This window comes from Pan paniscus, chromosome 1 (assembly GCF_029289425.2).
Source record: "Pan paniscus chromosome 1, NHGRI_mPanPan1-v2.0_pri, whole genome shotgun sequence".
Classification (NCBI taxonomy): Eukaryota; Metazoa; Chordata; class Mammalia; order Primates; family Hominidae; genus Pan; species Pan paniscus.
This window is the reverse complement of record NC_073249.2, coordinates 94,995,177-95,021,965: the sequence shown is the minus strand read 5'-3', so window position 1 is coordinate 95,021,965 and position 26,789 is coordinate 94,995,177. Positions and strand designations below refer to the sequence as shown.

The 26,789-nt window shown below is 50.7% G+C and overlaps 1 protein-coding gene across 2 annotated transcripts in view; it reads right to left on the bottom strand.

The window, feature by feature from the left end:
• Nucleotides 1-26,789, bottom strand: part of KCNN3 (potassium calcium-activated channel subfamily N member 3) — a 171,914-nt gene that overhangs the window by 120,044 nt on the left and 25,081 nt on the right. For both annotated transcript variants that reach the window (XM_008970283.4, XM_055101144.2), the window contains exon 2: nucleotides 3,622-3,717. In XM_008970283.4, coding sequence (XP_008968531.4) covers nucleotides 3,622-3,717 — 96 coding nt within the window. The remainder of the gene's footprint in view (nucleotides 1-3,621; nucleotides 3,718-26,789) is intronic.

The following is a 26,789-nucleotide window of genomic DNA, read 5'->3' as shown; positions in this document are numbered from 1 at the left end:
CCCCTCCAAAATTCAGATGTTGCCAATGTGGTAGTGCCAAGAGATGGGGCCTTTCAGAGATGTTGAGGCCATGAGGGCTCCTCCCTTGTGAATGGGATTAAGGCCTGTATCAAAGAGGCCCCATGCAGTGTTCAGTCCCTCAGCCTCCTGCCTTCCCTGCCTGAGGATGCAGCAATGTAGCGCCATCTTGGAAGCAGAGAGCAGCCCTCACCAGACAACTGAAGCTGCTGGCACCCTAATCTTGGACTTCCCGATCTCCAGAACTGTGAGAAATACATTTATGTTCCTTATAAATTACCCAGCTTGGGTGAGAGTTACCCAACAGTGTTTTAGAATTCTTCTTCCTGAAAAACTCAAGCCATCTAAATGAACAAGTAAGAATACTGTTCTAAAAGGTACTCCCCCAGCCTCACATGTGTGCTGGGCAGGGCCTGGGTCCTGGGTGTGAGCTTCTGGGGCAAGGCTGGGGAAGACGGGGACATGATCATCTGGTCCCTGCTAAAATTTAGCCAGGTGATCAGGAACCACTGTGGATGAGGAAAGCTGTGAGCAGATTCCTAGCAAAGGTCCTGACATCACCCAAAGGGGAGATGCGGCAGCCACCCCCTGCCCTGCCTGCTTCGCAACAGGTGAGCAGCAGCTGGCCTTTGCCTGTGGAAGGGTGCTTGCTAAGCACTCCCCTCTGCATAACTTCATCAGTCACACTTGGGATAACTCCTTCCTCCACTCGCAGGAAGCAGGTTCCGCAGCTGGCTGAGCAGCCAGATCTAAATCAGAGAATTACAAGATTGGGGGGCTAAGTAATAGATGAGGAAACTGAGGCCCGAGACCAAAAAGCTAAGTCAAGGTACGACCAGCTTTGGAAAAGAGTTACCTTGAACTCAGCATGCTTTCCATTCAAAGAACGTGCTACAAACGTGCTATACTCTGCCGAGAAGAGTATACTGTCAGACACTATAAGTCTCTGGAAATGCAAAGATTAATGCAAAGATAACTGTCCCTGAGGTAGGGAAGAAAGACACCCAACAGAAAACTACAATATGGCCCAGTGAGGTATATACAAGGGCGCTCCGTAGGAACCTCCCTCCCGCTGACTCTCTGGGCCCAAACTGTTCCCATTTCCCTCTGGCAAGAGAAGGTCTAGCTGGGCACAGAAAGAACTTTACTGGAAAGGTAAGAGGCACAGAGGAAGCCAGTTTTGGTGACTTTCCTCAAGTGACGGAGGCTGCAGGGAGGATAAGGGGCTGGGTGGTGGGAGCTCAGGGTACAGGCAGGGCTGGGCCAGAGCAGGAGGAAGCGCAGCCACCTGCCAGTACCAGGCAGTCATGATAGTGACCACCTGGTGGACCCAGCTGGTAAGTGCAAGGCCCAGCTAGAAGCAGTGGGACAAAGGTCACAGGAAAGGGACCAAAGTTTCCATTCTGTGAAAGCCCACTCTGTACTCTACACTGTTTCCAACCCCTGCAAGAGTTCAGCAAAGTGGGTGATGTGGTTCCCATACTTCAGATGGGGAAACTGAGCCCCAGAGTCAGGATTCAACACAACTGATTTCACTTTGTTTCTCCAAATTGTGTCAGGCCAAAATGAATGACCCCTAATAGCATCATCTACTGCCCATGATTAGGGCTGAAACAGAGATTGGCCATGAGCTGGACATGGGACAATGGGTACCCAGCCAGGTTCTGGGCTGTCAGCAACATGACCCTGCCACCAGGCCGGAACTGAGTCAAGCTGCAGCTGGACCAGAACAGGCTGAGAGCTAGGGCTGCAGGCCCTGGACTGGGAACAAGGACCTCAGGAGCATCAGAGGGAGGGACACCTGGCTCTACCCACCCCAATGCCTGGAGCAGAAAGAGGAAGTAATCAGGCCTAGCACCACCATAGTGTGGGGTTGAGGCTGAGAACAGCTCCTCTTCTTCCCCTTCCTCAAGCCTGGGTCATTACTGAGTTTTATGGTTCTGCCTTTTTTCTTTGTTGTGTGTGACACCTCCCCACACAGGTCAGGGTGACACATAGTAATACAGTCTCCCTACAGATGAGAACATGAACACTGAGGGACTGCCTGGATCCCGCGGCTGGCTTTGGGTGGGGTGGAACCAGGCCCAGAGCCCAGACTGTCAACTTCTGTCCTGTCTCGGTTCCGTGGCCCTAGTCCTCCCTGCCTGTACTCCTGGCTCCCTTCTGGGGCTGACTGGACAATGGTCTGAGTTAAAGTCCACCACTCTGTCCAATTCAGACTCCATGAAGGAAGCTGCCTGATGGCATCTGGCACAGGCACAACCCCTGTCCAAGCATCTGCAACCCTTTAGAGGCTGAAGAGTCCCAGCATCCAGGTCAGTATCCTCTAGTCATTGACAGAATGCAGCCCTGCCAAGGTGGCCTGGAGCCAAGGCTTCCATGTCCCAGCCAGCCACAGTGGCCCCTGAGCTTCAGACAAAAAGCCAAGGCTCTCTAGGAGGAGGAGGCACTCCCACCTGCATCCGCACTGCTGCTCCACCCTGAAAATGCCGAGTAACAAAAGGGACTAGATTTGAACGGTGTTGTTACATAGCGCTTCACAAAGCACTCTCCCATGCGCTCCTCATCCCATCCTCACAACAGCTCAGCAGAGCTGGAATAAAGGCCCCATGTTCTAGATGAGAAGATCGAGACCCAGGAAGGTCACAGGGCTGGCCAAAGACACACCAAGAAAAAAGGTCATGGCCGAGACTTGACCCCAGTTTTTCTGACTCTGAGCTCTGGTCTTCGTCAATCTCTCGCCTGCTGCCCAGATGTGAATCTATCTGTGCTCCTCCAGCCAAAGGACCGGGATGGTTTCCAGATTCACATGCACATGAGGAAAAACATCTGGATAGTTTAGAACTGCTCAGGTCCACAGCAGTGCAGGTCAGCCTGAAGGGCCGGGGGCTGGGGGAAGCTCATTGTCACCAGAAGATGCTGCAGATCTGTTCTCTCCTGTCTGACCCTCCTGGCCCGGGTTGAACCATCCTCCCTATGTCAGCCAAACTGGAAGTGCACCCTGGAGGCCCAGCCAATGTTTCTCTGGGTACCAAGTCACTCCTGGGCAGCAAGAAACAGAGGCCTTCTCGGCCACAGCAGACTCTTACTCTGTCTAGAAAATGACACCCCCAGCCTGGACCCACAAGGGTGAAGACCACACCATTCACAAAAAGCAGACTCCTTGGTGGAGTTTGGTGCAGCATATGTGGGGGTACACAAGGCAGGTCTGCCTCACTGAAGGGATGAACTGAGTGGCCCAAGTTCAGAAAGGACAAGAGACACAAAAGGCAGAGCAATGCATCAGGGGCTCTCCCGGTCCGATGGTGCTCAGTGAGGGTCCCGAATACGGCAGCCTCACTCAACATGAAGCCTTACGTTTGCCTCTGGGATCCCCACTTTGAAGACAACTTAACAGTTATTCGAAAGCCACAGGGCGGCCTTGCAGTTTCCTCTCCCATTTGGGTCCAAACCAGAAGAGAAGAGCCACGATCTTGGGCACCGTCTTGTAAAATCACCCAAGTAGCTGCTAAGGGAGTGGGTTTTGGGGGTGGGGATGGGCTCGGCTCAGAGCAAGGCCAAAGGATCAGCCGCTGCATGAAGGGGTGAGGTGGGGGCACCTACCTGGACTTCACGTGTGTGGTAGGCGATGATCAAGCCCAAAAGGATGATGGTGGACAGACTGATAAGGCATTTCAGGGCCAACGAAAACATGGAGTCCTGCAGGAACAATGGAGAGAGAGAATTAGGGAGTGCGGGGAAAGAAGCGTCTCACTTTATTCTGTGGCTGTGTAAAAGAGAAGGGGTGGGGACACAGGAGGGACTGTTACCAGCCCCTCCTAGGAGCAGGTGTAGCACAAAGTCAGCCTGAGCCCCACAAAAGCCTTGGGCTGTGCCTGGGCCGGCTCTGTCTCAGCAGCTGCCCCCTCTGAGCCTCTGTTTTCTCGGGCTAAGTCGTATTTGCATTCCTGGGATGAACGCTACTTGGGCATGATGTATTATGTTTGTTATACACGGCTAGATTCAGTTTGCTGATGTGTTATTTAGAATTTGTGCTTCCATGCTCATAACTCATATGAACATCATTCTTTGTTGTGCCGCTATTACATGGTTTGGGCATCAATATTACACCAGCTTGGGCCTCTGTTTTCTCTTAAACCCAAACCAGGGGATTTCGGAGGCAGAATTCTTTCAGGAATGAATTTGAATGTCCCGGCAGCTGCTCTCATCTCCTGGCTTAGGCCAAGGGCAGGGGAAGGAGGCAGGGACGGCAGAGGAGCTACTGGAGAGAGAAGCCGGGAAGCACAGGAGCAGAGAGGGGTCCTGGCAGGAGAAGGACCCTGATGGTCCCTCCTGCTAGGGATTAGGTGGGGGAGGTGAGCCCCGTGGCCTCCACTCCAGCCTTTCAGTCCCAGGGCAGCTTAGAGAAACCGAGAAGTGTGGTTAAGAGCATGACCTCTGGGGCCAGACTGCTGGGTCCCAGCCCTGCGACAGCCATTTAGGGCTACCTGACCTTGGAATGCCCACTCCACCTCTCTGCACCAGCATGCCTCCTGTGTCAGATGGAGATAATATTCTGGACTACCTCACAGGGCTGTTGTGAAAATAAAGGAGTTAATGTATGCCAAGTGCCCAGAACAGTGCCTGGCCAAGTAAGTGTTAACTACCCTTATCATTTACTTTGCATCCTCTACAAATCAGGGTGTCTGGGTTGGAACTTGGTGCACCTCTGGGCATTTCGAAGCTGGAAGTAGAGATAGCTCCTAGTTCCAAAGGAAGGCGGGAACACAGCCCTGAGCAAAGGCAGCAGATGAGATCCAGGAAGCATTTCCAAGCAGTGACTGTGTGTGTGGCGGCCCTGCACTTGGTCCTGAGTGGTGCACACCACAAAAGAAACATTCCCTTCCTCAGGGAGTTGGTCATTAGAAGAATGATGCCTGATTTCTGGAAGGCACCTTACAGTTTACAAGGTGGTTTCACGTATTTGTTCTCATCCATCCTCACAACAGCCCTCGGCCTTTTACCTTATAGATATTACAGGCTGAGGCCCAGAGGAGGGTGGGTGGCTTGTGCCAGAATTCAAAGTCAAGGCCTCTGACTCGCAGTACAGAGCACTGCCCACAAGCCCTCAGGCACACTCTCCCATGGGAAACAACTTAGAAACATGGGAAGCATCCATTTAAATAGACCTAAATGACATCTTAAGACAACAAGGTAAGGTAGAGTATGATCAATTGCCAGAGTGAAACCTACAGTAGAGCTAGGGGAGCTCAAAGGAGGGAGGCCACTGTGGATGGGTCAGAGACAGCTTTCAGAGGCAGATGTGAGGAGCAGCTGAGATCTGTGGGGTGAGGCGGTATGTCCAATATGGCAACCACAAGAATGAGAGGAGGGCTTGGGACTCGAACCCAGGACTTCCAAGTGCCCAGGTCCATGCTCTCGGCCCCACTCTGTGTGCTGAGATGGAATGAAAGTGCTCTCCCTGATGTCTATTAATCTCCCCATTCATTTAATTGGTACAGTTCTTGAGGCCCACTGGAGATACAAAGAAAACTAATAAAGTAACTAATTCATTCACTCTTTCACAAAAATTTCAACCACTTCTCATTTGCTGAGCACTTGCTAGATATCCAACAGTGTGCTAGATTCTATATATACAGTGATATACACCAGAAGCTTCTGATCTGGCTTATTCACTAACTCTGACTTTCTACATTGCGTGGGGTCGTCCAACTATGGGAAAAGGTCTCCATTATTTGCTATGCATAAGATGATCTACACATAAGCCAGTCTTCTTTTAGCCTCTTCATGTTCCACAGTTCCATAAGAGCAGCCTGCAATCATTTACTCAGCACACATGTATGGGGGCCTAAGGAGGGCTGGTGCTGTTCTGGTCCAACATAAGCACAGAGAAGGACAGAACACAGTGCTGGCCCTCAAAAATATTTTGATCTTCACAAGCACTTCCTGGTGCCTGAAATGCTACCCAACCACAAGACCCAGATGGGGCTGAAAAGAGCAAATGGTGAATTCAGGAACACTCAGACTGTATTAGGGTAAGACAAACCTCCCTACATGAATCAACTGGGGATCAACTGGGGACAGCTCACAATGTTTTCCAGCCAGAAATGACCATAACTTTCTTTTCAAAGGGGTCTGAAAGCATCTGGGAGCATCACACCTCCCCGGGAAGGATTTGGGATCAGCTGCACATTTCAGCCTCTTATTTATTTCTTTTGGCAGCAATGAATTGACATCAGAATCCAAGTCTATTTCCATCATTTTAAAGGAAGCAGTGAAGGGAAAGGGGCCAGATGCTCTCTCCTTTGGGCCTCTTCCTTTTGTCCTAAAGCTCAAAACCTTTACATGAACAGGCAACTCCCACCTGCTTCTTGGTTTTGGCCAGTACAACCTCCCTGGCCAGCTCCAGCCCCGTGGGATGACCAAGCTGTGTGCTGGATCAACAGGGACTCTCGATATCTTACAGATTTCTTTGCATTCTCCATCGCATGTCAATAAAAAAAATTAACCAACCGCTTTTAATAGCTGGAAAACATGTCAAAGAAGTCTGGCTGAACTAGGAATGTTTTCTATTTGGTAAAATGTTGAATTAGCATCTTCTCTTTGCTGCCTGAACATCAGTGAAGCTTGAAATTGATATGGTTCCTTGGGGGGTGGCAGTGACACCGGGCTGCCATACATCCCAGGATAGGGTACCTGCCACACGCATTGCCCCCACTCACTCCTATCTGAGGACCAATAAGGGGCTTGTAGAACAGAGGGAATCCAGCGGTCAACTGGTCAACCCTTCTGCCCCGTGACTCAGAACTTTTCAACACAGAGTAACAATCCTTAACACACAGGAATACTTAGGAATTATATCCCATTTGATGAGAGTCTTTTTTTTTTTTTTTTTTGAGACAGAGTCTCGCTCTGTCTCCCAGACTAGAGTGCAGTGGCACGATCTCAGCTCACTGCAAGCTCTGCCTGCCGGGTTCACGTCATTCTCCTGCCTCAGTCTCCCCAGCAGCTGGGACTACAGGCGCCCGCCACCACACCCGGCTAATTTTTTTGTATTTTTAGTAGAGACAGGGTTTCACCGTGTTAGCCAGGATGGTCTCGATCTCCTGGCCTCAAGTGATCCACCCGCCTCAGCCTCCCAAAGTGCTGGGATTACAGGCGTGAGTCACCACGCCCAGCTGAGAGTCATTTTTAAAAGTCATTTATTCCTAAATGCTCACAAATTTTCAAGTGGTTAAGTAGATTTGAGATCAGGCAGTGATGGAACACTACGCAGCCACTAAAAACACTTCTGCACATGGCCGTAATCCCAGCACTTTGGGAGGCCGAGGTGGGCAGATCACGAGGTCAGGAGATCGAGACCATCCTGGCTAACACAGTGAAACCTCATCTCTACTAAAAATACAAAAAATTAGTGGGACGTGGTGGCAGGCGCCTGTAGTCCCAGCTACTCGGGAGACTGAGGCAGAAGAACGGCATGAACCCGGGAGGCGGAGCTTGCAGTGAGCCGAGATAGTGCCACTGCACTCCAGCCTGGGTGAAGAGCGAGACTCCATCTCAAAACAAAAACAAAAACAAAAACAAAAACAAAACAAAACAAAACAAAAAACACTTCTGCAGACAATATCTGAAGACATGGAGAATGGTTGATGATAGAATATTAAGTGATAAACTCAGACCCCAAAACGATATGTAGTATATTTCCAATTATTTCATTTTTAAGCTTTTTTAGTGTAGAAAAAGACTGAAAATATGTCAACAGAATTCCTAAGAGCTGCCTCCATCCATGTGGTCCCTGTTCTGCTCCAGGCCACGAGCCAGCCCTTCACAGATCTGTGATTTCTCATTGATGACAATAATCTGTAATAAAGCACATCTATAGGGGCCTACCATGCAAGGATGGCATTGTCAACCCACTCTTACAGAGGAGAAAACTTAAGCTCTCAGAAGTTAGGTAACTTGTCCAAGGGCATGTTACCTAACTTCTCACCATGGCAAAGCCAGGATTTGCAAAAGCCAGGTTTTACACCCAGATCTGTCTGCCTCCAGGTTCCATTGCCCTGCCTGTGCCCCAGCACCCCACCTGCTCTGGCGGCCACGCCTTGCTGGCCCTCCAATATCTGCAGTGAGGCTTCTTAGAGCTATTCCAGCCTTTCCTCCCCTGAGGCTGTGCAGAGGGTGATGGAGTGTGTTCCCCAGCTTCTGAGCCAGCCACATAAATTGCTCTCCTGGCCTGCCTTGTAGCTTCCAAAAACAGGCCAGAACTGTAATGATTATGGTAGACCTTCCCAGAGACTTTGAAGTTCTAAATGTATTTTATTGTTTGGATCATCGCAAAAAAGAGAAAGCTATGCTTACAGACAGAGACCTGGAGGGGCACTGAACCAAACTGAAATATTAGCTTAACTGAGATAATGATGCACAGGCTCCTTCCCCAACCAAGCTGTTACCCACAAAGAGTATATGTGTATGGTTGTGTGTGTGTGTGTTTATACACATATGTGGTCCATTCACGATTTCTGTCACTGGCTGAAACCCCCAAAGGGAAAAGGTGATAGCATCTGAAGTTCCTAATTTCTGAATTAAGGTCTGATGTGCCTGCCTGACATCACTATGTTTTGTGCATTCAATCTGGGAAATAATTGATTTAGAAATCTTTTCTATCTAATAAGGTCAACTTTTCCTTCAATTTCATGGAGAGGCTCCAAAATTGATTGATATTCAACATCGGCTTATGACTGTGGTTCTGTAATGGTTGTCCTAATTAAATACTCTTGCTAATTAATGCTATGCAAATTAAACCAGCCCCTCTTCCGCTAAAGGGAAGACCGCATCACTGGTCGCTGTTCTCCATGGAGACCTGAGGCTTCTTTCCCTCCACATCAGCACCAAGCCCTGGCCTTCCTCCTTCCTCAGTCTCACACTGTCCAGTTCTTGGGATCTTTCATTCTTATCCATCATCCTCAGCTCCTATCTTAGCACAGCCTCCTCCTTCCAGGTGGAGCACCCGAATTTAATTGCAAGCCCAGGCGTGGTGGCTCACGCCTGTAAGTCCAACACTTTGGGAGGCCAAGGCAGGTGGATCACTTGAGGTCGGGAGTTCAAGACCAGCCTGGCCATCATGGTGAAATCCCATCTCTACTAAAAATACAAAAATTAGCTGGGCATGGTGGTGCATGCCTGTAGTCTCAGCTTCTCAGGAGGCTGAGGCAGGAGAATGGCTTGAACCCAGGAGGCAGAAGTTGCAGTGAGCCGAGATCACACCACTGCACTCCAGCCTGGGAGACAGAGCAAGACTCTGTCTCAATAATAATAATAATAATAATAACAATAATAATAATAATAATAATTGCAGCTGTTGGCCCTCCCAGCATCCTCAGAGCGGCTTCCTAACCTGGCTCCTACCAGAAGTCAGCTAACAGAATCCTGTTTCAGTCACTAATGAATGAAGTGACAGAATGAAGTCACTCAGACCCTCTCTCTCCCAGGACTGTCCAACCTGAGACCGGGAGAGACAGCCGATGCTGTCACAGTGGGAAGGGAGACTCTGGGGACTCCAGAGGGCAGCTGGACCTCTGACCAGCCTGAGAAGGGAGAAGGGCCAAGACCCTGATACTTGCTAGCCAAGACAGCTCTGGAACAGAGGCCCAGGGTGTGCATCCGAGGGCGCAGGGGTCTCAGCCTCCTCCATAGCAAATGCCTGGCCTGGACAAGTTGCTTCCTTCTCCTAAGCCTCAGCCCCCAGTAAAATGAGACTCCTGGACAGAACTTTCTCCGAAGTTCAGTTAAGCCTGATGACCAAGGCGCCGAGCACACATGCCATGACAAACAGGTCATAGGGACATGTCCAACACTCATTCCTTTTTTTTTTTTTTTCTTAGGAGTTTTCTTTTCCTGGGCATTTCTGTAGATGATGAAATGTTGGGTGTGAAACGGTCAGCCACAAAACCCACTCACACCATCTTCTCCTCAAACACAACAAGGCAAGCTTCCTATTTTTAGTCATGGGGGGCTAACGAAGATGTTCCTTGTCTCTTTCTAAATAACATAGGATTTGAAACCAAAAGGCCAGAGTTCAAGTCATGTCTTTGCTACTAACTAGCTGTGTGACACTGGATCGGTCCTTTAACCTCTCTGGGCCTCTGGTTTCTTCTCTGCAAACAAGAACTACCCTTACTTTTCTCACAGCTGTTAGGGGATGAGATGAGATCATGCATATGAAAAATCTCATTCTGTTTTCACACAAAGAGAAGCATGCATTCCCTTGTAGTCAAACACCCCTTCTCTTGCCATACAGATGTCAGTGCAGGTAAATGCAGCTGATCCTCAGTCCGGAGCTGCTCACTGCACCCCCAATATCAGCATTTTATGGCTGCAATCATTTATAAAGATATCCCTGAGGCATTTCAGAAAGACATCTTTGCAATCTGCATAGCCAAACATTCATTCACTCGTGCATTCATACAACATATATTCACTGAGCACTTACCATGCCCAGGCACTGTGCTGGGCAATTGCCAAATGCCAGGGATTCCCCACCCCCTCCAACCCCAACCTGCTGAGCCTGAATCCCATCCAGGAGCCCCCAGGAGCTCATCCCAAGGGCTGCCCTCTGCACCATCATCGCCCCGTCACCTTGACATCCCATCCTGTCCCTCTTGGACACTCTCCCTGGCCTCTCTGTCCTGCCCACAGTGCAAGGTCAAGAAGAGATGGGCCAAGGGTCAGGTCAGGGGGCCCTGGAGGACACAGCAGGCTGGGACACCCAGGAATGGGCAGGAAGCCCAGGCTGAGGGAGAAAACCCACAAGTGGTTCCTTTGCGCTCGAGTGACCATCTCTCTCCACGGCAGAGCTCAAGAATGGATATTAGAGGCCAAGCTCCAGGAACCTTTCCTGCCTGCCTGAGCCCACTGTGTGGGTGAGGACATCTTTACCACAGGTCCCAGGGGCTGGAGATGGGGCTAAACCTCACTGCCACCTTTTCTCCAGCCCAGTCACCTTCTTACATGAAGCTTCTGTTCTGGGCCCACCCCTCAACCCCACAGCCAGGGGATGCTTGAGGTGGATCCCCAGTGGGCGGAAAGCTGAGACAAGACCATCCACACTCTCCTCTCAGTCCCAGGAGCCAGCCAGGCATCATTAGCCAGCTGACCCGCATCAGGATGCGGGGTCTGACCTAGACCCGAGAGCAGGTGGCTCCTCAGAGCCCTGTCTTCAGTCCTCCTGTGCCCTCCTCAGCCCCCATCCCTGAACGGGGTCCATATACCCACCATCGAAGCTGGGAGCCATTACCTGCTTTAATAGTACACAGGGTAACCTCAGCACCAGGAACCCCGCTAGTCTGCCCTGGGCCCCACACCCTTCCTGAGGCTGGCCATGCCTGGTGTCTCCCATTGGCACTGCCCAGCTGGGGTGACCAGAGCACCTTTCACCATCTGACCCCATTTTCCCACTGATGTTGTTCTCACACCCCCACCAGAGTGTCAACCCCAGAGGGCAGGGAATTTTTACATTGCATTTGTTCACTCCTAGAGCCCCATGCCTAGAACACTGGTCTGGCACATAGTAAGTCAATAAATATTAGTTGAACATTGAATATTTGAAGGAAGGGAGCAAAATTTTTGAGATATGTCAAGCAGGTAGACACTTCCATCCTGAATTTCCAAATTCATCAAAACTAAAGAGAGGTGATGAAAGTAACAGCTAACATTTATTATTCACTTACCAGAGGCCAGGTACTGTGCTAATTTCGTTAGGTCCTCAGAACAACCCATGGCCCCATTCTAGAGATGAGGGATCTGAAGCCTGGAGAGGGTCACATTCCCACTGTCCCCGGATGAGGAAGAGGTGGGGGCTAGATTCAAACCTGTGCTCTCACCACTGATCCAGAGGGAGCCTCAGGAAGACAGGATGGCAATTGCCGGAACATCACCCTTGCAGGCCCTGCCCTCACCGGTCCCACCTGCTCTCTGAAGGAGCCCCCAGTTGTGTGGCTTTAGTGGTGTGATAGATGGTGAACAGACTGAGGTCAGGGCTTGGGGTCTGCACCGTCTCTGCAGACTGGGCCTGGCACGGGGAAACTAGGCAGATAATACTTGTGGCGTGAAGGAAGCCGGTGGTCTCGACACAAAACTCATAAAGTCAAGTTGCCCTGGAGCATTTCCCTGGATCTCTACGTTGTCACTCCCAGAAGGAGACGGAACCTGATGTCTGAGGGACATCATGCAGTTAATAACAAGGGCATTCAGGTCTGAGCAGAGGGTGGCCTGCTAATTTTTAGTGAAGCCAGCATGATGACCAGGACACCAATTAAGAGAAAATGATCCTCCCCAGGCCCTGGCTCTCCCATTGTGTGATGCCCCAAGGAAGGCAGAAAAAGGTCATTTAGGAGACCACGCTCCCAAAATATCAAGTCAGACGGGGCACCCCTTCAGGCCACAAACATAATTCCAATTAAGGAGATGGTTTCCTTTATAAGGTCTGGGCAGAGGGGAACTGGCATATCATGAATTCTCTACTGCATGCTTGCTTATAATTTATTTTCCTGCCCCACTTACAATATTGGCAAAGATTCCATGTGATTCAATCAAACTTTTTATTACATGTTTGCCATGTGCCAGGCACTGTGCAGGAGGTGGAAACATACAGGATGAGGCCTTTTTAAAGGCAGTTTGGTCCTTGCTGCTCCTAAGGTAGCCAAAAGCTGGCCCACCTAGGATTCTTGCAGACACAAAGCAAGCACTTAACAAGTGTTTGTTGGGTAAATGAATATGGAACGGTAAATACAGACTTAAACCTTTGGGCTCCATACAAAGGCAGAATGGGAAAAGAAGGGTTTGTAACTCCCCACCCCTACAGGGAAGATGGAGGTGGGATGGAAGCCCATCAAGCACCAATAGCCCGGGTCCTTGTAGAACTGAGGGGCTTGGCACCACCCCAGAGCAATTAAATTGGAATCTCTGCAAGTGAGGTCTCAGCACTAACTTTTAAAAAAAGATCTCAGTGAATCTAATGTGCGGGCCAGAAATGAGAATTGTTGTTCTGGGGCACAAAGAAAGAAGCCAGAAGGCTGGGGTTGCCCTCACAGCTCTGAGACACTGTGAAACAGACAGTCATACACATAAGCAATGGAGCTTAGAAGCCATCTAGTTCAGTGCCCCATGAGTCTCCTAAGATTTCTGGCACATGGCCATCCAGTCTCTGCTTGATTATCTCCAGGGGTTGGAAACTCACTTCCTCTCAATGTAGCCCTGGAGAGACTCTATTTTGGATGGCTCTTTTTCAAAGATCTGCCTGCAGTGCTTGGTCCCAGTGAAACAAATGCCTCTGTGAAGACCTGCTCTGACTTTAGCATCCTGGCGTCTATGTCAATGACTTTGACAAGTGAGCCTCTCCCTGGGACACACACTCATTAACGTATAGAACACCAGGAGATCAGCTAGTTCCCCAACCCTCATTCTCCACGATGACACTGAGGCTGCCTTGCCCCCATCATACAGCATCCTGTTTTGGAGAAAACTTTAGAACCCAGGTGTTGGGGCTCCCGGCCTATGCTTACAGGGGCAGGCAGCCCGGCCCACCCTGCTTTTCATACTAATGGAAATATAACAACCAGTCCCTGAATTCATCTGTTCTCCAAAAGCCTGTATCCCTATCCTGGAAGTCACCTCCAAGACTGTCACTTAGTCACTGTTTCCTTCTCCAATAAAAAATGGGCTCCTGATGAGCTTTTAGCCTCCTCTGCTTGTGGAATGTGAGTGCTCTTGGCCAGTTAGCAATTACATTACTCTTGTGGTGTCAAGAAGTCCCTACAGCCTCCTCCGGCTTTGATGAATGCGTACCTGCCACTATGCATCAGGTTCTGAAGGTCCTGACACCATACCTTTATCTCAGGAGAACTGTATAGCATAGTGAAGGTTCCTAGTCCCAGCCCCCAAATCTGTCCTGGCATCCGGGGTGTACAGAGTTACAGTGAAACTCTTAACCTTTATTCACCCTCCTAGCGCCTCCCAGAACGCTGGTCAATTTGCCATCACCATGAGGGGTTCACCTAGCAAATATTTACTGCTCCACCTGCCAAGGATCTGGCCCCCATATTTCATCCAGATTGCAGGAACCCCCATTTTCTTAAATGTTCTAGAATATTTGAAACAAATAATTGTGCTTTCTGGATGGCTTGCTTTGAAGTAGTTTTGCTTTCTCTTAGTAAAACCTATCTGGCCCCCAAATGAATAAAACAGCGGGAAATCACTTTGCTCTACAGAAAGCTGTGGGCTCCCTGTTAGACTGGGTTGCTGATTAGAACCAAACCAGCCTAGCTGGGCTTGTCCCAGGCCTGGGCTTCCCTTTCCCCATCCTGCCCCAGCCATCGCTGACAAGACACACAACAGATTCCCAGATTCTCTGCAGGAGCTGTGGTCAGCTAATTACAAGGAACTGGCTACATTCATTTCAGATGGCTATAACTTGAAATAATGTTGATTTTCATCACCAGATAGCCACAGAGAGGTATGTGGGTTTTAAAGACACAAAGCAAGGCCTACAGACAACTCCCCACCCTGGGTCTCTCAGCCTTATCACCCCTCCAATTGGCCTTCCCCCTTTCCTCCCTCCAGCCCTTGCCTCTGTCTGCACCAGAAGCTGCTGCAACACTAGGGCCCCAGCTGAACCTTCCAACTTGGTCAGAGAATTCCAAAATGGAGAAAACCACTACTACCCACCTGATGCTCAGAGGCAAACCCATTTCCATCCCCACACTGGGCAAAATCATCCCCCAACCCCGGCAATGTTTGGGCCAAATGAAAATTTTTAAGACACCCAGAAATCACATATGGTGAGAAAAACAACCGCCTGCAGGCTCCACAGACATCTCTGGAGGCTGTTCTGGAGTTTCCCAGATAAAGAACAGCCTCGTCCGTGTTTCCCAGCCATGCTTCCAGGCTTCCCGGAGTTGCCAGCATTCTGAGGGCAGCATCACCTTCCTTCCATTTCCACACCCACAGCCTTGCCAACAAACGTGAGACAGTGAGTCCTCCACCCAACACTCGACTTAGCTGGAAGAGGCCTTCTAAGCCATCAAGTCTGACTCCCCGATTCTATAGGCAAACAAATTAAGGCCCAGAGAAGGACTCTGGCCTACCCAAGGCCACACACCAGTAACAGAAAGGGCTGATAATGCCCTAAGCCTTCCAAGGGTGGGGCTGGTGTTCTGCCACATCCTCACTCTGCCCATCCACCAGCTTGAACACTGTCTGAAAGGGACAGGCCCCTGTCTTAGTCCTCTCTCCACCCCTCTGCAGCTACTCAATTCAGGTTTGGGGAGTGAACATTTCCTCCATGCCTCATTCAAGGACAAATCAGGAGAAACAATAATTATCTACTCCAGGTTCTCTATCTTCTTTTGGCTTAACAATACAAAAGCTTAAACATAAATAAAGGGAAATGGTCTGGAAAAATAAAAACCAGTTGGCATGGAACTATTGGCATCTCAGTGCGGCGTAAGAAGTAGAAATGCTGTTTTTCAGAAACAGCACAGCCGTGAGTTTCCTAACATTTGGCACAGGTTTTTCAATTGTTTGGATGTGATGGACGATGTTGATAGAAGTGGTGGAGACCAAACACAGGCTATTAATAGACCAAACATGGCACTTGTATAATTCTTTCTCTCTCTCACTAGCTCTCTGGCACCAGACTGTTGCCAACCTGCCTACCTTTTACTTTGAGGTGCCATGAATTCCAGCAATGGGGCACGACACGAGCCCCACTGCCTGCCCATGTCCAAGCATGTTCATCTGAGAGCCTGGAGGAAGGCTGGAAGCCACACACCAACGTGGGCCACCAGCCTGTACAGGGCTTCAAGGAAACTGCAAGATGCAAAGACTCCTTGGGTGCTGGTCCTGCCTATCACGGGGCATGCAGTAGAGTCTCCCAAGTAGACTATCCATGGTCTAGGGGGGTCAGGGAACCTCCCAATTCCTCCATGTGTTTATTTCCTCCATTTCTTTCTCCAAGAACATGAGGCAGCCCCATCTCAAGGGCGGGAGCTCATTCCACACTAATTGGTTCAAGTTAGAGCCATTTCAAGGCAGAAGGATCTCCATGGTTCCCCTATAGGTGTTGCCTCTAGGAACTCTCCTCAGATTCAAACTCTACAAGGACTTACTGAGTACCTGTTATATGACAGGCTCTGAGTCTACCCATCCATCTTCATATAAACTCTCACTTAATCCTCACAGGAAGGAACTGTCCCCACTTGACAAATGAGAAACTGAGGCACTGAATGATTATACAATTTGCCAAGATCACACAGCTGAACTGTGGGAGCCAGACTTGAAACACACAGCTTCTGATTCCAAGCCCAGGATTGGTAAGGACCACAGCACAGTCCCGGCTGAGACCTACACCCTGAGCTCTTCACGGAGGAGGTTGCTTGTTCCTGCTCCACTGAAGCCAGATTTGCTACTTCTTTCCCCCTGAGCTGCACTTGTTTCCACATCCCCAGAACTCCCGGTCCTGACCAGCTGTCCTCTACCTGCATGGGGTCAGCCACCGAGGAAGCCAGGCCAAAGACTAGAGCTGGACCGTTTGACACCATCACCATCTTCAACATCTATTCAATGAGACTAAAAAATCCTTTCTTCCTTCCAGGGTTGTTGTGAGGAAGAGCAGATAATGAACATGAAAATACTCTCCCAGTCGAGGGTTCCCACGGGCTTAAAACAGCCTATGCAGAGGGTGGCGATACATTCGGTTTTACCCAGGAGAGTCCAGTGTATGCCTGTTATCTGGCATAATTATTACTATGAACGGTAATCATTAATATAATAATCTCAAAAGTGTCCCAGTTTAGACAATGAATCATATGATCACCCTATATATGTAGTATTTGCTGCCAAAGGGTCTGAGAGAATTGGGGCCCCCTTCCCGCCCTCTGCCCCCACACCTGCCAGCTTCCACACCCACTATGTGCACTCCGTTAGCAGACACTTTGCCAGGCTCATGGGCAGGCATCATTCTGCTGGATCAAAGCAATTATTAGTAGACAGTATTTTTAGCAAGGTGGTGTCACAGTGCCTGGATTAATTGCAATTAATTATATGTCACTCCTTTAAGGTTTATTTCATCAATTATGGACAATCACGGCCATGTGCCTTGCTTGCTTTAACCCTTGGTGACTTAAATTTCTTGGCACAGAGGAGGCTGTAACCATGGAAAAGGCTGAATATCAGAATATATTTGCTACTGAGTCACTGTGTCCTGGATGTCAGTTTAGGGCTTTCCTGTTTACAAAGCATTTTCTTGCACAGTTTCCTATTTGATGCTGGGAGGTAGAGAGGACCACTCCTAACCCACAGATGCAAAAACTAAGGCTGGGAGGATTTAAGCAATTACCCAAAGCCATACAGTTAGGAAACCCCACTCTTCCAACACGGGGTTGCCAAAACATTTCCAAGTCTTCTGTATAGACTGATGAGTGTGACCCTCTGGCATCAGTGGTCAGACAGCCCCATGGCCAGGCATGGGGACAGGATCTGAGGGCGTCTGGAGGCAGACTTGCCAAGGAGGAGCCAAAGGCACCTGACGCATGTCTGCCAGGCAGAGCAGCCCTTACCTTGAGCATTTCAAGTGGCCCTAATGTCAAGAAACTCCAAGAAGAATGTGTCCACGCCAGAAAAATATGCAAACAAGGACACCCAGCACCTTCCTTCTTTGAGTGTTGAGCAGGCGGAAGAGCAGCCAGAAGGTACCTCGTACAAGTGAGGAGATGGTAGGACTCCCACAGTACCCCTGGGTCCCTCTTGCTGTTGTAATAGCAGGAGCCGGAGGAACACCCCACCTGATACTCGACTGGCCTTAATTTGGGCTCCTGCCCCCCGTCTATTTTGCCCTGCACCGGTTACAGAATATTAGTTCTAAACAGATCTCTGAGCTCCCCTAGTCCAAAGCCTCGTTTTACAGATGGAGAGACTGAGACCCCAAGCAGGGAATGCCCCATCTCCGACCCCACTTGCCAGGGCAGAGCTGAGCAGGAACGTGGGCCTCCCCTCCTGTGGGTTCTTGCTGACTGTGGCTGGGAGTCTCAGCTGGGAACTGGGGTGCTGTCTGGAGCATTTCTCTCACGGGAAAGTTTGCTGCGTCTTTTCTTCCATCCCTCTTTCTTACCTCCACCCTTGTCTCACTCTCCTCACCCACATTTCATCCCTCTCGCACTATTCCTGTTTTCTGGGACCAGGCTTTAAGATTGTCAGCTAAAGGGGCTAGGTCTGAAGGAAACTCGGCTGGAGCCCAAGAGCCGCCGCCCCTGGGCTCCCTCTGAGTGGCCCCTCCAGGCTCGGGGCTGCTTCATGGCACAGTCGGGGTCCTTTCTGTCTCTCTGCTCCATCACCTCACAGAGGACTTGGCACACAGTAGGCACTCAATAAATACTTGATGAATGAATGAAGGGATGCTACCCTATGGCCTGTTCCCAAGAAGAGGAGAATCGTGCAAAATCACTTCCCTGCAGGCCCCATCATCTAGATGGGGAACAACACTTCCAATTGTGGGGAGAACTCCATCAACTTTTGTTTCCTCGTTCCACTGACTAAACAGATACTTATTTGCTTAGAACCCATTGTTTAAGCCTTTTTTTTTTTTTTTTTTTTTTTTGAGACAGAGTCTTGCTCTGTTGCTAGGCTGGAGTGCAGTGGCACAATCTCAGCTCACTGCAATCTCTGCCTCCCAGGTTCAAGCAATTCCCCTGCCTCAGCCTCCTGAATAGCTGGGACTACAGGCGCACGCCACCACCATGCCCGGCTAGTTTTTTGTTTGTTTTTCGTTTTTTGTGTTTTTCTTTTTTTTGTATTTTAGTAGAAACAGAGTTTGACCATGTTGGCCAGGATGGTCTCGATCTCCTGAGTTCGTAATCCACCCGCCTCGGCCTCCCAATGTGCTGGGATTACAGGCATGAGCCACCACGCCCAGCCTATCTACATGTAACAGCTGTGATCAAAGACCTAGGAAAACAGCCAACCCAGCCAACTCCTCCTCCTGGTTCCTCACCCTGGAGGAGCTCTGGGCCCGGGAGCACAGAAGCTGGGAAGGTAGCAGAACAAGTGATGCTTATGGGGGAAAACCTGGCTTTCCACCCACAGCTGTTTCAAGGCATCCTGCAGAAGTGGCTCTGGGGGTCCCTGGGCAGGAAGAGCCAGTCTGGGGCTCCGAGGCATCCACTGCCGGTGATAACACACTGAGCCATCAAAGCTTGGGTCAGAGCAAAGGAAAAAGCTCACACCAGCCAAATGCACAGACATCTCACAGATGTCACAGGCTACCAGGTGGCAACCCCGAAGCAGCTGCCTCTTGTCACGTGGGGGCCAGGTGGGTGGGGATTTTGGCCCAAGGGGGTGAACTGTCTCACTGAGGAGACACAGCTGGGCCCAGCCAGGGCTGTGTGCTGTGGGGAGCCAGGTGTGCTGAGGTCGGGGGGAGGAAGGCGCTCTCGCAGGGCTGGAAGAGGAGAAGCCAGGCAGGCCTGAATTACGAGGGCAGGAGTGCACATGCTTCCTGGAGGACTCACCCCTCTCCCTCCAGCTGCCACCAGCTGCTGACCACGGTGGGACAGCCAGCTGACAGGGGTCAGGCGGCCAGAGGTGGATGGACAAGTACAGAACAGAGAGTGTGGGGGCCAAACAGGAAGGTGGCCACGGGTGTGGAGAACGTCAGGGCTAAGACAGACCTTAGAGTCTTCACATCTTACAGGTCAGGACACTGAGGCCTCGACTTGGCCAAAGTCACCCAGCTGCTAGATCCAGATCTAGAATTTAGAGCTAGAGCCTAGCTCCTTCCCCTACTCCCAGGCTCCTTCTGCTATACCATGTAGATTCCATAGCAAGTAATTTAAGACACAAATCGTGCCATCCCACTCCTTAAATCCCTTCTTCGGCTCCCCACAGCCTCTGGGATGAAGGCAGACCCCCTAAGCAAGGCATGATCTGACCCCTGCCTGCCTCTACAGCCCCATATCTCATACTCACACCACAAATTCTAGCCATACCGAGTTGCTCACACTCCTTCAAAATGCAGTAAGCTTTCGTTTCCCTCAACCTTTCCATGTGCTTGCTGGGCCAGGAACAACCTCCCTGCCTTAGCCTTTCCCGTTCCCAGTCAACCTTCAGGACCGGCTCCGTTCTCACCACTCCCCCTACCCTACCCTCCAGAGCTGCCTCTGCCTCTGCGCTTCCTCCACCCTGTCCCTTCAGGCCTCTTCGGGAGACAATTCTAAGTGCGTTGAGCATCTGCTTACCAGGCTGTGAGCTCTTTGAGTGTGGAAACCAAGTCTTTGTCATCTTTCTGTTTGTCCCCCACCCCCAGCACCTTGCATAGTGCCTGGAATGTGAGAAAAACTCCATTAATGTTTGTGGAATTAATTATCAAATTAAGGAGTGAATGAAGCCTGGGCAGCTTTGACAGTACCTTCTTTCTCCCGAAGCTACTTTACCCACAGAAGGGCCAGTGCCACTCAGGACATCTCTAACCGCTGATCTGCCTTCTGCTGTCCCTCCCTCCCCATGTTGGAGGGCAGTCGGGTCACTCCATGGGAAAAACAGCAACTGAGATACAGGGGACCCAAGTAACACCCCCAGTTGTGGTGCTGACACAGGTCACTGTGTAGTGATGGCAAAGCAGCTGAGATGGTGACTGAGTTCACTTATCCATGAAATGAGTGCATAACCACGTGCCCACCACCATCGAGTGACCTGCGATCTGCAGACCTCAGGAAGCAGGGCGCAGTTGTGCTCCCTCCACCCCCATCACTGCTCCAAGGCTCTGCGTACCTACACCAGAAGGGGAACAGATCCCATAGCCCAAAGGAGCACTGAGCCTCCAGGAGACCCTTTGGAGGCTCTGGTAATGTGATTTTAGAGACCATCTGTCTTCCAAATTCTGTTTTCCCTGTACAAAATACAAACAAGATACGACACCTGGTTTACATCCCCTAAGCACCACCAGCTGATAGGGAGGAAAGGTCCCCATGCAGTGAGACAGCAGCAGGGACGAACGTGACCTGGGTTTGGAAAAGACACTACAGGCAATCCACAAAGTGGATAATCCACACCTGGCTGACGAAGGTTTGGCCCAGGCACAGAGAGTGCTCCACAGTGAGTGAGGGTTGCTGGACTCAAACCCCCACTCAGCTCTCACTCGACAAGGCTGAGGACCTCGCCTGGGGCAGACTCAGCCACAGAGCATCTGAGCCTTTCTAGAGGAGTCCTCAGCCACCCCCAAGAGCCCTTCTGGGGGCCCTGGCCACTGGTGGAAGTGTTTTGAATGATGGAGCGCAGAGACAAACACAGACGGGACAAGGTGCCAGGAGCCACATACCAGAGCTGCTTCTCAGAGCTGCAAATGGCTCTCAGAGGACACCCCAGCTACTAGCTCCTTGCCAGGGGCAGGGTGGGCAGAGAGGCCTGCAGGGCAGGGGCTAGGTCACAGAGCTGGGGGGAGGGGCACAGGGAGTCAGGGATTTCTAAGACTCAGCCTGGGAACCTAGCAGGAAAGGCACTGGAAATTGTACTTACTCCATTTGGTTTGTCTATTTGTCTCTTGCAATTTATCTAGTATTTCCTAAAAGGTCACTGGGTGGTGATTTCAATAATGTAAAATTTGTAGAGATGCTCTAAAAGAAATGTACAAATTTCACAGGTTTACACTGGCTTAAAAGCAATATATTTTATTAAAAGTGTCTATTCTAAGTGCACTTTGGATAGGATTTGGAGACTGATTGGTTAGAGATTCAAAAGGCCTTGTGCTATTAAAAGATCCACTGTGTTTTTGGGGTGGTAAAAAGAAATAGAAATCAAAGCATTTGCAAAGGTATGGTTGGTGGATGGAGAAAAAGCGGCGTGTGAGATCACAAAATCCTTTGTCACCTCACAGTCCCCGAAGCAGGGAGCTGGGAAAGAAAGATGCTTATTACAAGCAGAGGGCCAGGTTTCCTGCGAAGGCTTCCGCGTCCCAAAATCTCACAGGCCCCTTCTCACTTTCCTCTCACCACTCCTCATTAACTGAAGCCAATCCTTGTCATTCAAAGGAAAATAAACAGGGAGCAACTGCCTGCAGAGACAAAGAGTCCTCATATCGGGACAAAACGGCTTCTCCAAGCAGACACCTTTTCCCTCAGCCCCAGTCAGAATTCTCTATTTCTTTCCAAACAGCAGAGCCATTTCCTTCCTGTCAGCCCAGTGATGCACAACTTCCTGTCAGGACAGCTGAGGAATCTGGGGAAATGTGTCTTCCCTCACAGTCTCTGCTCAGGTTTGCAGGGCCTCAGACAGTACCAAGGAGCAGAGTGGAGAGCTTCAAAGAAGCAGCCCCTCCCACGCCTCTGCCCCCAGCAACACCCTCCCCGGATCCCCTAGGTCAGGCCACCGAATCCAGACTGAGTGTGTGCACCGCACCCTGGCATCTTAGGCTTCTGTCTCCCAGAAGCCTTTGTGGGAACCAGCATTTCCATTCCCAAAGCCACCAGGTGGAGACCAGGGGCAGGCCTGCCCCTGCGGGGTCAGGCCCCCGCCTAATCAGGACCCTGGGGCCTGTCAGAAAGACTGAGGCCTGCCCTAGGGCTGCAGAGATGGTGAGGGCGCAAGGGAGGGGCTTTTCCGGGTAAAGATGGGCCGCTGACAGCCCCCTTAGGTCAGCACTCTGGCAAACCCACTGTGGTATAAAAATAAAAACCTCAGTCCCACAGACCCCACATTAAATGGAGTGAGAGGCAGGGAGATGAACACTGAAATAATCACCTCCATTTAGTAAGCGCTCTCCACGTGTCTGCATTCTTCCTTTAATCCCCAACAAACCCTGGGACAGTGGTTCCCAAACTTCGCGGCACATTAGTATCACCCAGGGAGCTTTTTAAAATCCCCACACCCAGGTTGCACCTCAGGGCGGTGACATCAGGTCAGAAGCTGGGAGCCAGGCATCAGCATTTTTTTAAAGATCTCCAAGGGATTCCAAAATGAAGCCAAGTTAGGGGACCACTGAGCAAGGCACTGTTCGTACCTGTTTTATTAATAAGGAGATTGAGACTCAGAGAGGTTAAGTCACTTGCCTAAAGCCACACAGCTTCTAAGCAATAGAATTAGGCTTCTGGTTCATGCCTGTTATTTCATCATGGAGCCCCCCTCACTCCAAACTTTCTGCAGAAAGTTGTTCAGCTCTATCTACCAGGTACTGTCTCCCTACTACATCCCTATCCCCGAATGAGAGCACCTGCAGACATCTTTGCTTGCTAGCAGGAGTAAGGATGAGATGTGCGAGCCGAAGGGCCTGTGCAGGGCTGGGGAGAGCGGGCTGAGTGTGTGCAGATGGCCTGTTGAGAGGTCATGGGATCGGCAGGTTCTGCTCCTTCCTTATCTGACAATGCCATTTAAGTTCTCTCAAGAGCAAAGCCTTGGCCTGGCCTAAGAGGATGGCCAGGTGTGAGGGAAACGCACGCGAGAGTGTAGCCACGTGGGTGAGCGAGGGCACGACAGAGGTGGTGAGGACGGCACACAGCCTGGAGAGGGCGAGCTCAGGGTAAGGGGTGAGGGGAGACCCCCAGGAATGCTCCAAACCAGAACCTTGGGGGATTGACCCACTTCTTGCTGCCTGTGTGACTTGCAGCAAATCACTTCCAGTCACTGGGCCTCAGATCCCCTCTTTGCCCTGCAATGGGGTGGGACCCTATGGTCCAGAGGGTTCTCCCACCCTGGCCTCCACAGTGATCATGGCGGCCCCCTTCTTGGGTGTGTGTGGGAGCAGCTGTGGCCTCATCCCAGGCAGGGTCCACACACAGTTCAGGCACCCACAGAGCCCTGGCTCTCAGAGCTATTTGGCCAAGACAGGGAGGCCAGTGCACCTATTGAACATACAGGCCGAGGAGAGGGGCCCTGGGGCAGCACCCCACACTTGACCTTCCTGAGTATTCCAGCCATGACCTCCTGAGCTCCACATCACCTGGTCGCACCCCAAAAGTGGGGCAGAAGGGGGCTATAAGCATCTGGGATTTAAAGCCCCTACCCCTCACCCCAGCCCACTGACCTGCAGCCTCCACTGGCCGCTTCCCTAAGTGCCAGACAGAATCTGGTTTCCCTCCTGTGGCTCATTCAGAGACCCCCCGCCCCCTCCTCTGTGAGCTTTCCCCGGCCCTCCCTGACATAATTAAATGCTCAGTGCTACTTCTGTGCCTGGTTCCAACCTCTCCCCTTGCATATATTACACTACACTGTGCTCACCATCTGTTTACACTGCTGTTACCATCAGGGCCTCAAGGGAAGAGTCCGGTTTGACTCAACAGAGGCAGCAAAGCATCACGGTCTGGAGAAGGGGCTTTGGAGTCTGAAGACCTCACTTAGAGCCCCACTTTGCCACTTCCTCGCCATGTGACCAAGCCTCAACTTACTCATCTATAAAATGGGGCAGTAAGAGTAGTGACCTCATAAAGTTGTCATATGCATTACATGAGATGACACGTGTAAATAAGTGGCTTAGCGAAGGACCTGACACTTATAATAGGAGCTCAATAAATGACAGCTATGAGTGCCTTCATATCTCTGACACCTAGGGCCTAGCACAAGCCCAGCCCATAGACATAGATGCTGAAGAAGTATGTTGAAATAAGCTGAACCCCAGCCTGTTTGTAGCCTTGACAGTCTGCTTGGCCTCTCCAGGAGCTAGATATGGTCCCTGCCCCTGCCCCTGCCCCTCCCACCTCCCAACCAGGGCTGGCTCCCTGCATCCATCCACCCTGCAGAACAGTTCCCCTCCCCAGAACAAGAAGCTGCCCCATCCAGGTTCTGGACAAAAAAGCCAGCTGCCTGGCTCTCCAAAGCTGGTTCCCAGCGTCCCTTCAGCTTGAAAGCCCACATCCCCAGGCTTCTAGGCAGCACCCACTGAGCTCAAGCCTCAAGTATCCTCAGTCCCAGCCTCAGCCCTCATCAAATATTTTTTTTAATAGAGATGGGGTCTTGCTATGTTGTCCTGGCCTCAAGCAAGTCTCCCACCTCGGCCTCCCAAAGTGCAGGGATTACAGGTGTGAGCCACTGCGCCCGGCCCCTCATCAAATCTGAAGTCCCAAGGTTAGCAAGTATGCAGGGAGGCTGGGAGAGAAAAGCAAGAGGCCCCTTACAGCAGAGGCTGAAACCTTTTAAAGCAACAGCGAGAAATGCTGAGAGAGAAACCAGGTGGGGTAGGTGGGGAGTTCTCTCCCGGAGACTCCTTCTCACCCTTGCTTCCCACAGAACCCAAGAAAAAGGCACTTGGCAATAGTTACAATTCCAGAAGGCACTTAACGAAGTCCAATGCCTCAGCAAGACAGACGTTTGGAGAAATAATGACCCAGGGGACTTTCAGGGAAGGCTGTCTGGACATGGAGGGGCGGCTGTGAGATTTAATGAAGCCAGTTCTACACAAGAGTCCAGCACAGGGCGCCGTGCCCCTGCCTCGGTGACTGCCCCGAAAGTAGGAGGGGGGGCTGCACAGCCAGGCCACAAAGGGCAGACACCAGGCCAGCAGGGGAAGGCCAAAGAACACACCCTCGGGACCAGCAGGGGCTTGCAGAAGGGGACTCCACCCAAGGGAGCAAATGAATGTCCCCCATTACACACAGATCTGGGCAGACGCCCTCACCCTCACTCCTTCCCCTCCCCAACCCTCCTCCAGCCCCTCCATTATGCAAATCAAGTGACTACACAGATTTGCATAATTCATGCATTATTAGTACGCGTTCTTGTCAGGCTTTTAGACTTTATAAAGCAATTTTGCTACCTTTAATGGAGAGTAAGAGACAAGGTTCTAGAGAGAGATTTTCTGTCCTTCTTTCATTAGACACGAAAACAGTCTCTAAATCTTAAGCCAGGGAGAGAGTCAGACAGAAATGAAGTGACTTAGAGTTGGAAACATGACCAAACACCTCGTTGACACTTGGTGTCAAAGGCCTGGGTGCCGGGCACCACGCCGGTCACACATCCTGTCAGGCCTCTCAGGCACTCAGACCATGGAGTAGTCCCCAGTGGGGCAGACATTATTATTGGGAAGTCACTCCAGGTTCCTGGGAGACTCAGTAACAACAAAACCCCCACTCTGGGTTTGTATCGCTTTTTTATATTTTACAAAGGGCTTTCGCTCTGCTATCTTACTCAGCGCCCACAATAAGGCTATCGGGTTGGAAGGGCCACATTTTTACCCTCATTTTAGACATGAGGAAACTAGGGGGCCAGTTGCAGTGGCTCATGCCTGTAATCCCAGCACTTTGGGAGGCTGAGGCAGGTGGATCACCTGAGGTCAGGAGCTCAAGACCAGCCTGACCAACATAGTGAAACCCCGCCTCTACTACAAACACAAAAATTAGCTGGGCATGGTGGCGGGCACCTGTAGTCTCAGCTACTTGGGAAGCTGAGGTGGGAAGATGGCTTGAGCCCAGGAGGTGGAGGTTGCAGTGAACTGAAATTGTGCCACTGCCCTCCAGCCTAGGCAACACAGCCAGACCCCGTCTCAAAAAAGAAAAAAAAGAGAGAGAAAAAAAACTGAAGCCACTCACCTAAGATCAAATCTAGGCTCTCTGTATTTTTTCCACTACACCAGGGATGGCAAACCCCTTGCCACTCTTCCATTTCCCCTGCCCAAGATAGACCTCATGAATCAATCAGGGCACTCTTCCCATTGAGCTCAGACAACACCTCAGAATCCTTCCCAACACAGCCCTCCTGGAAGCTGGTACCAATTGTTTCAACTTGACACCCAGATAAAACCA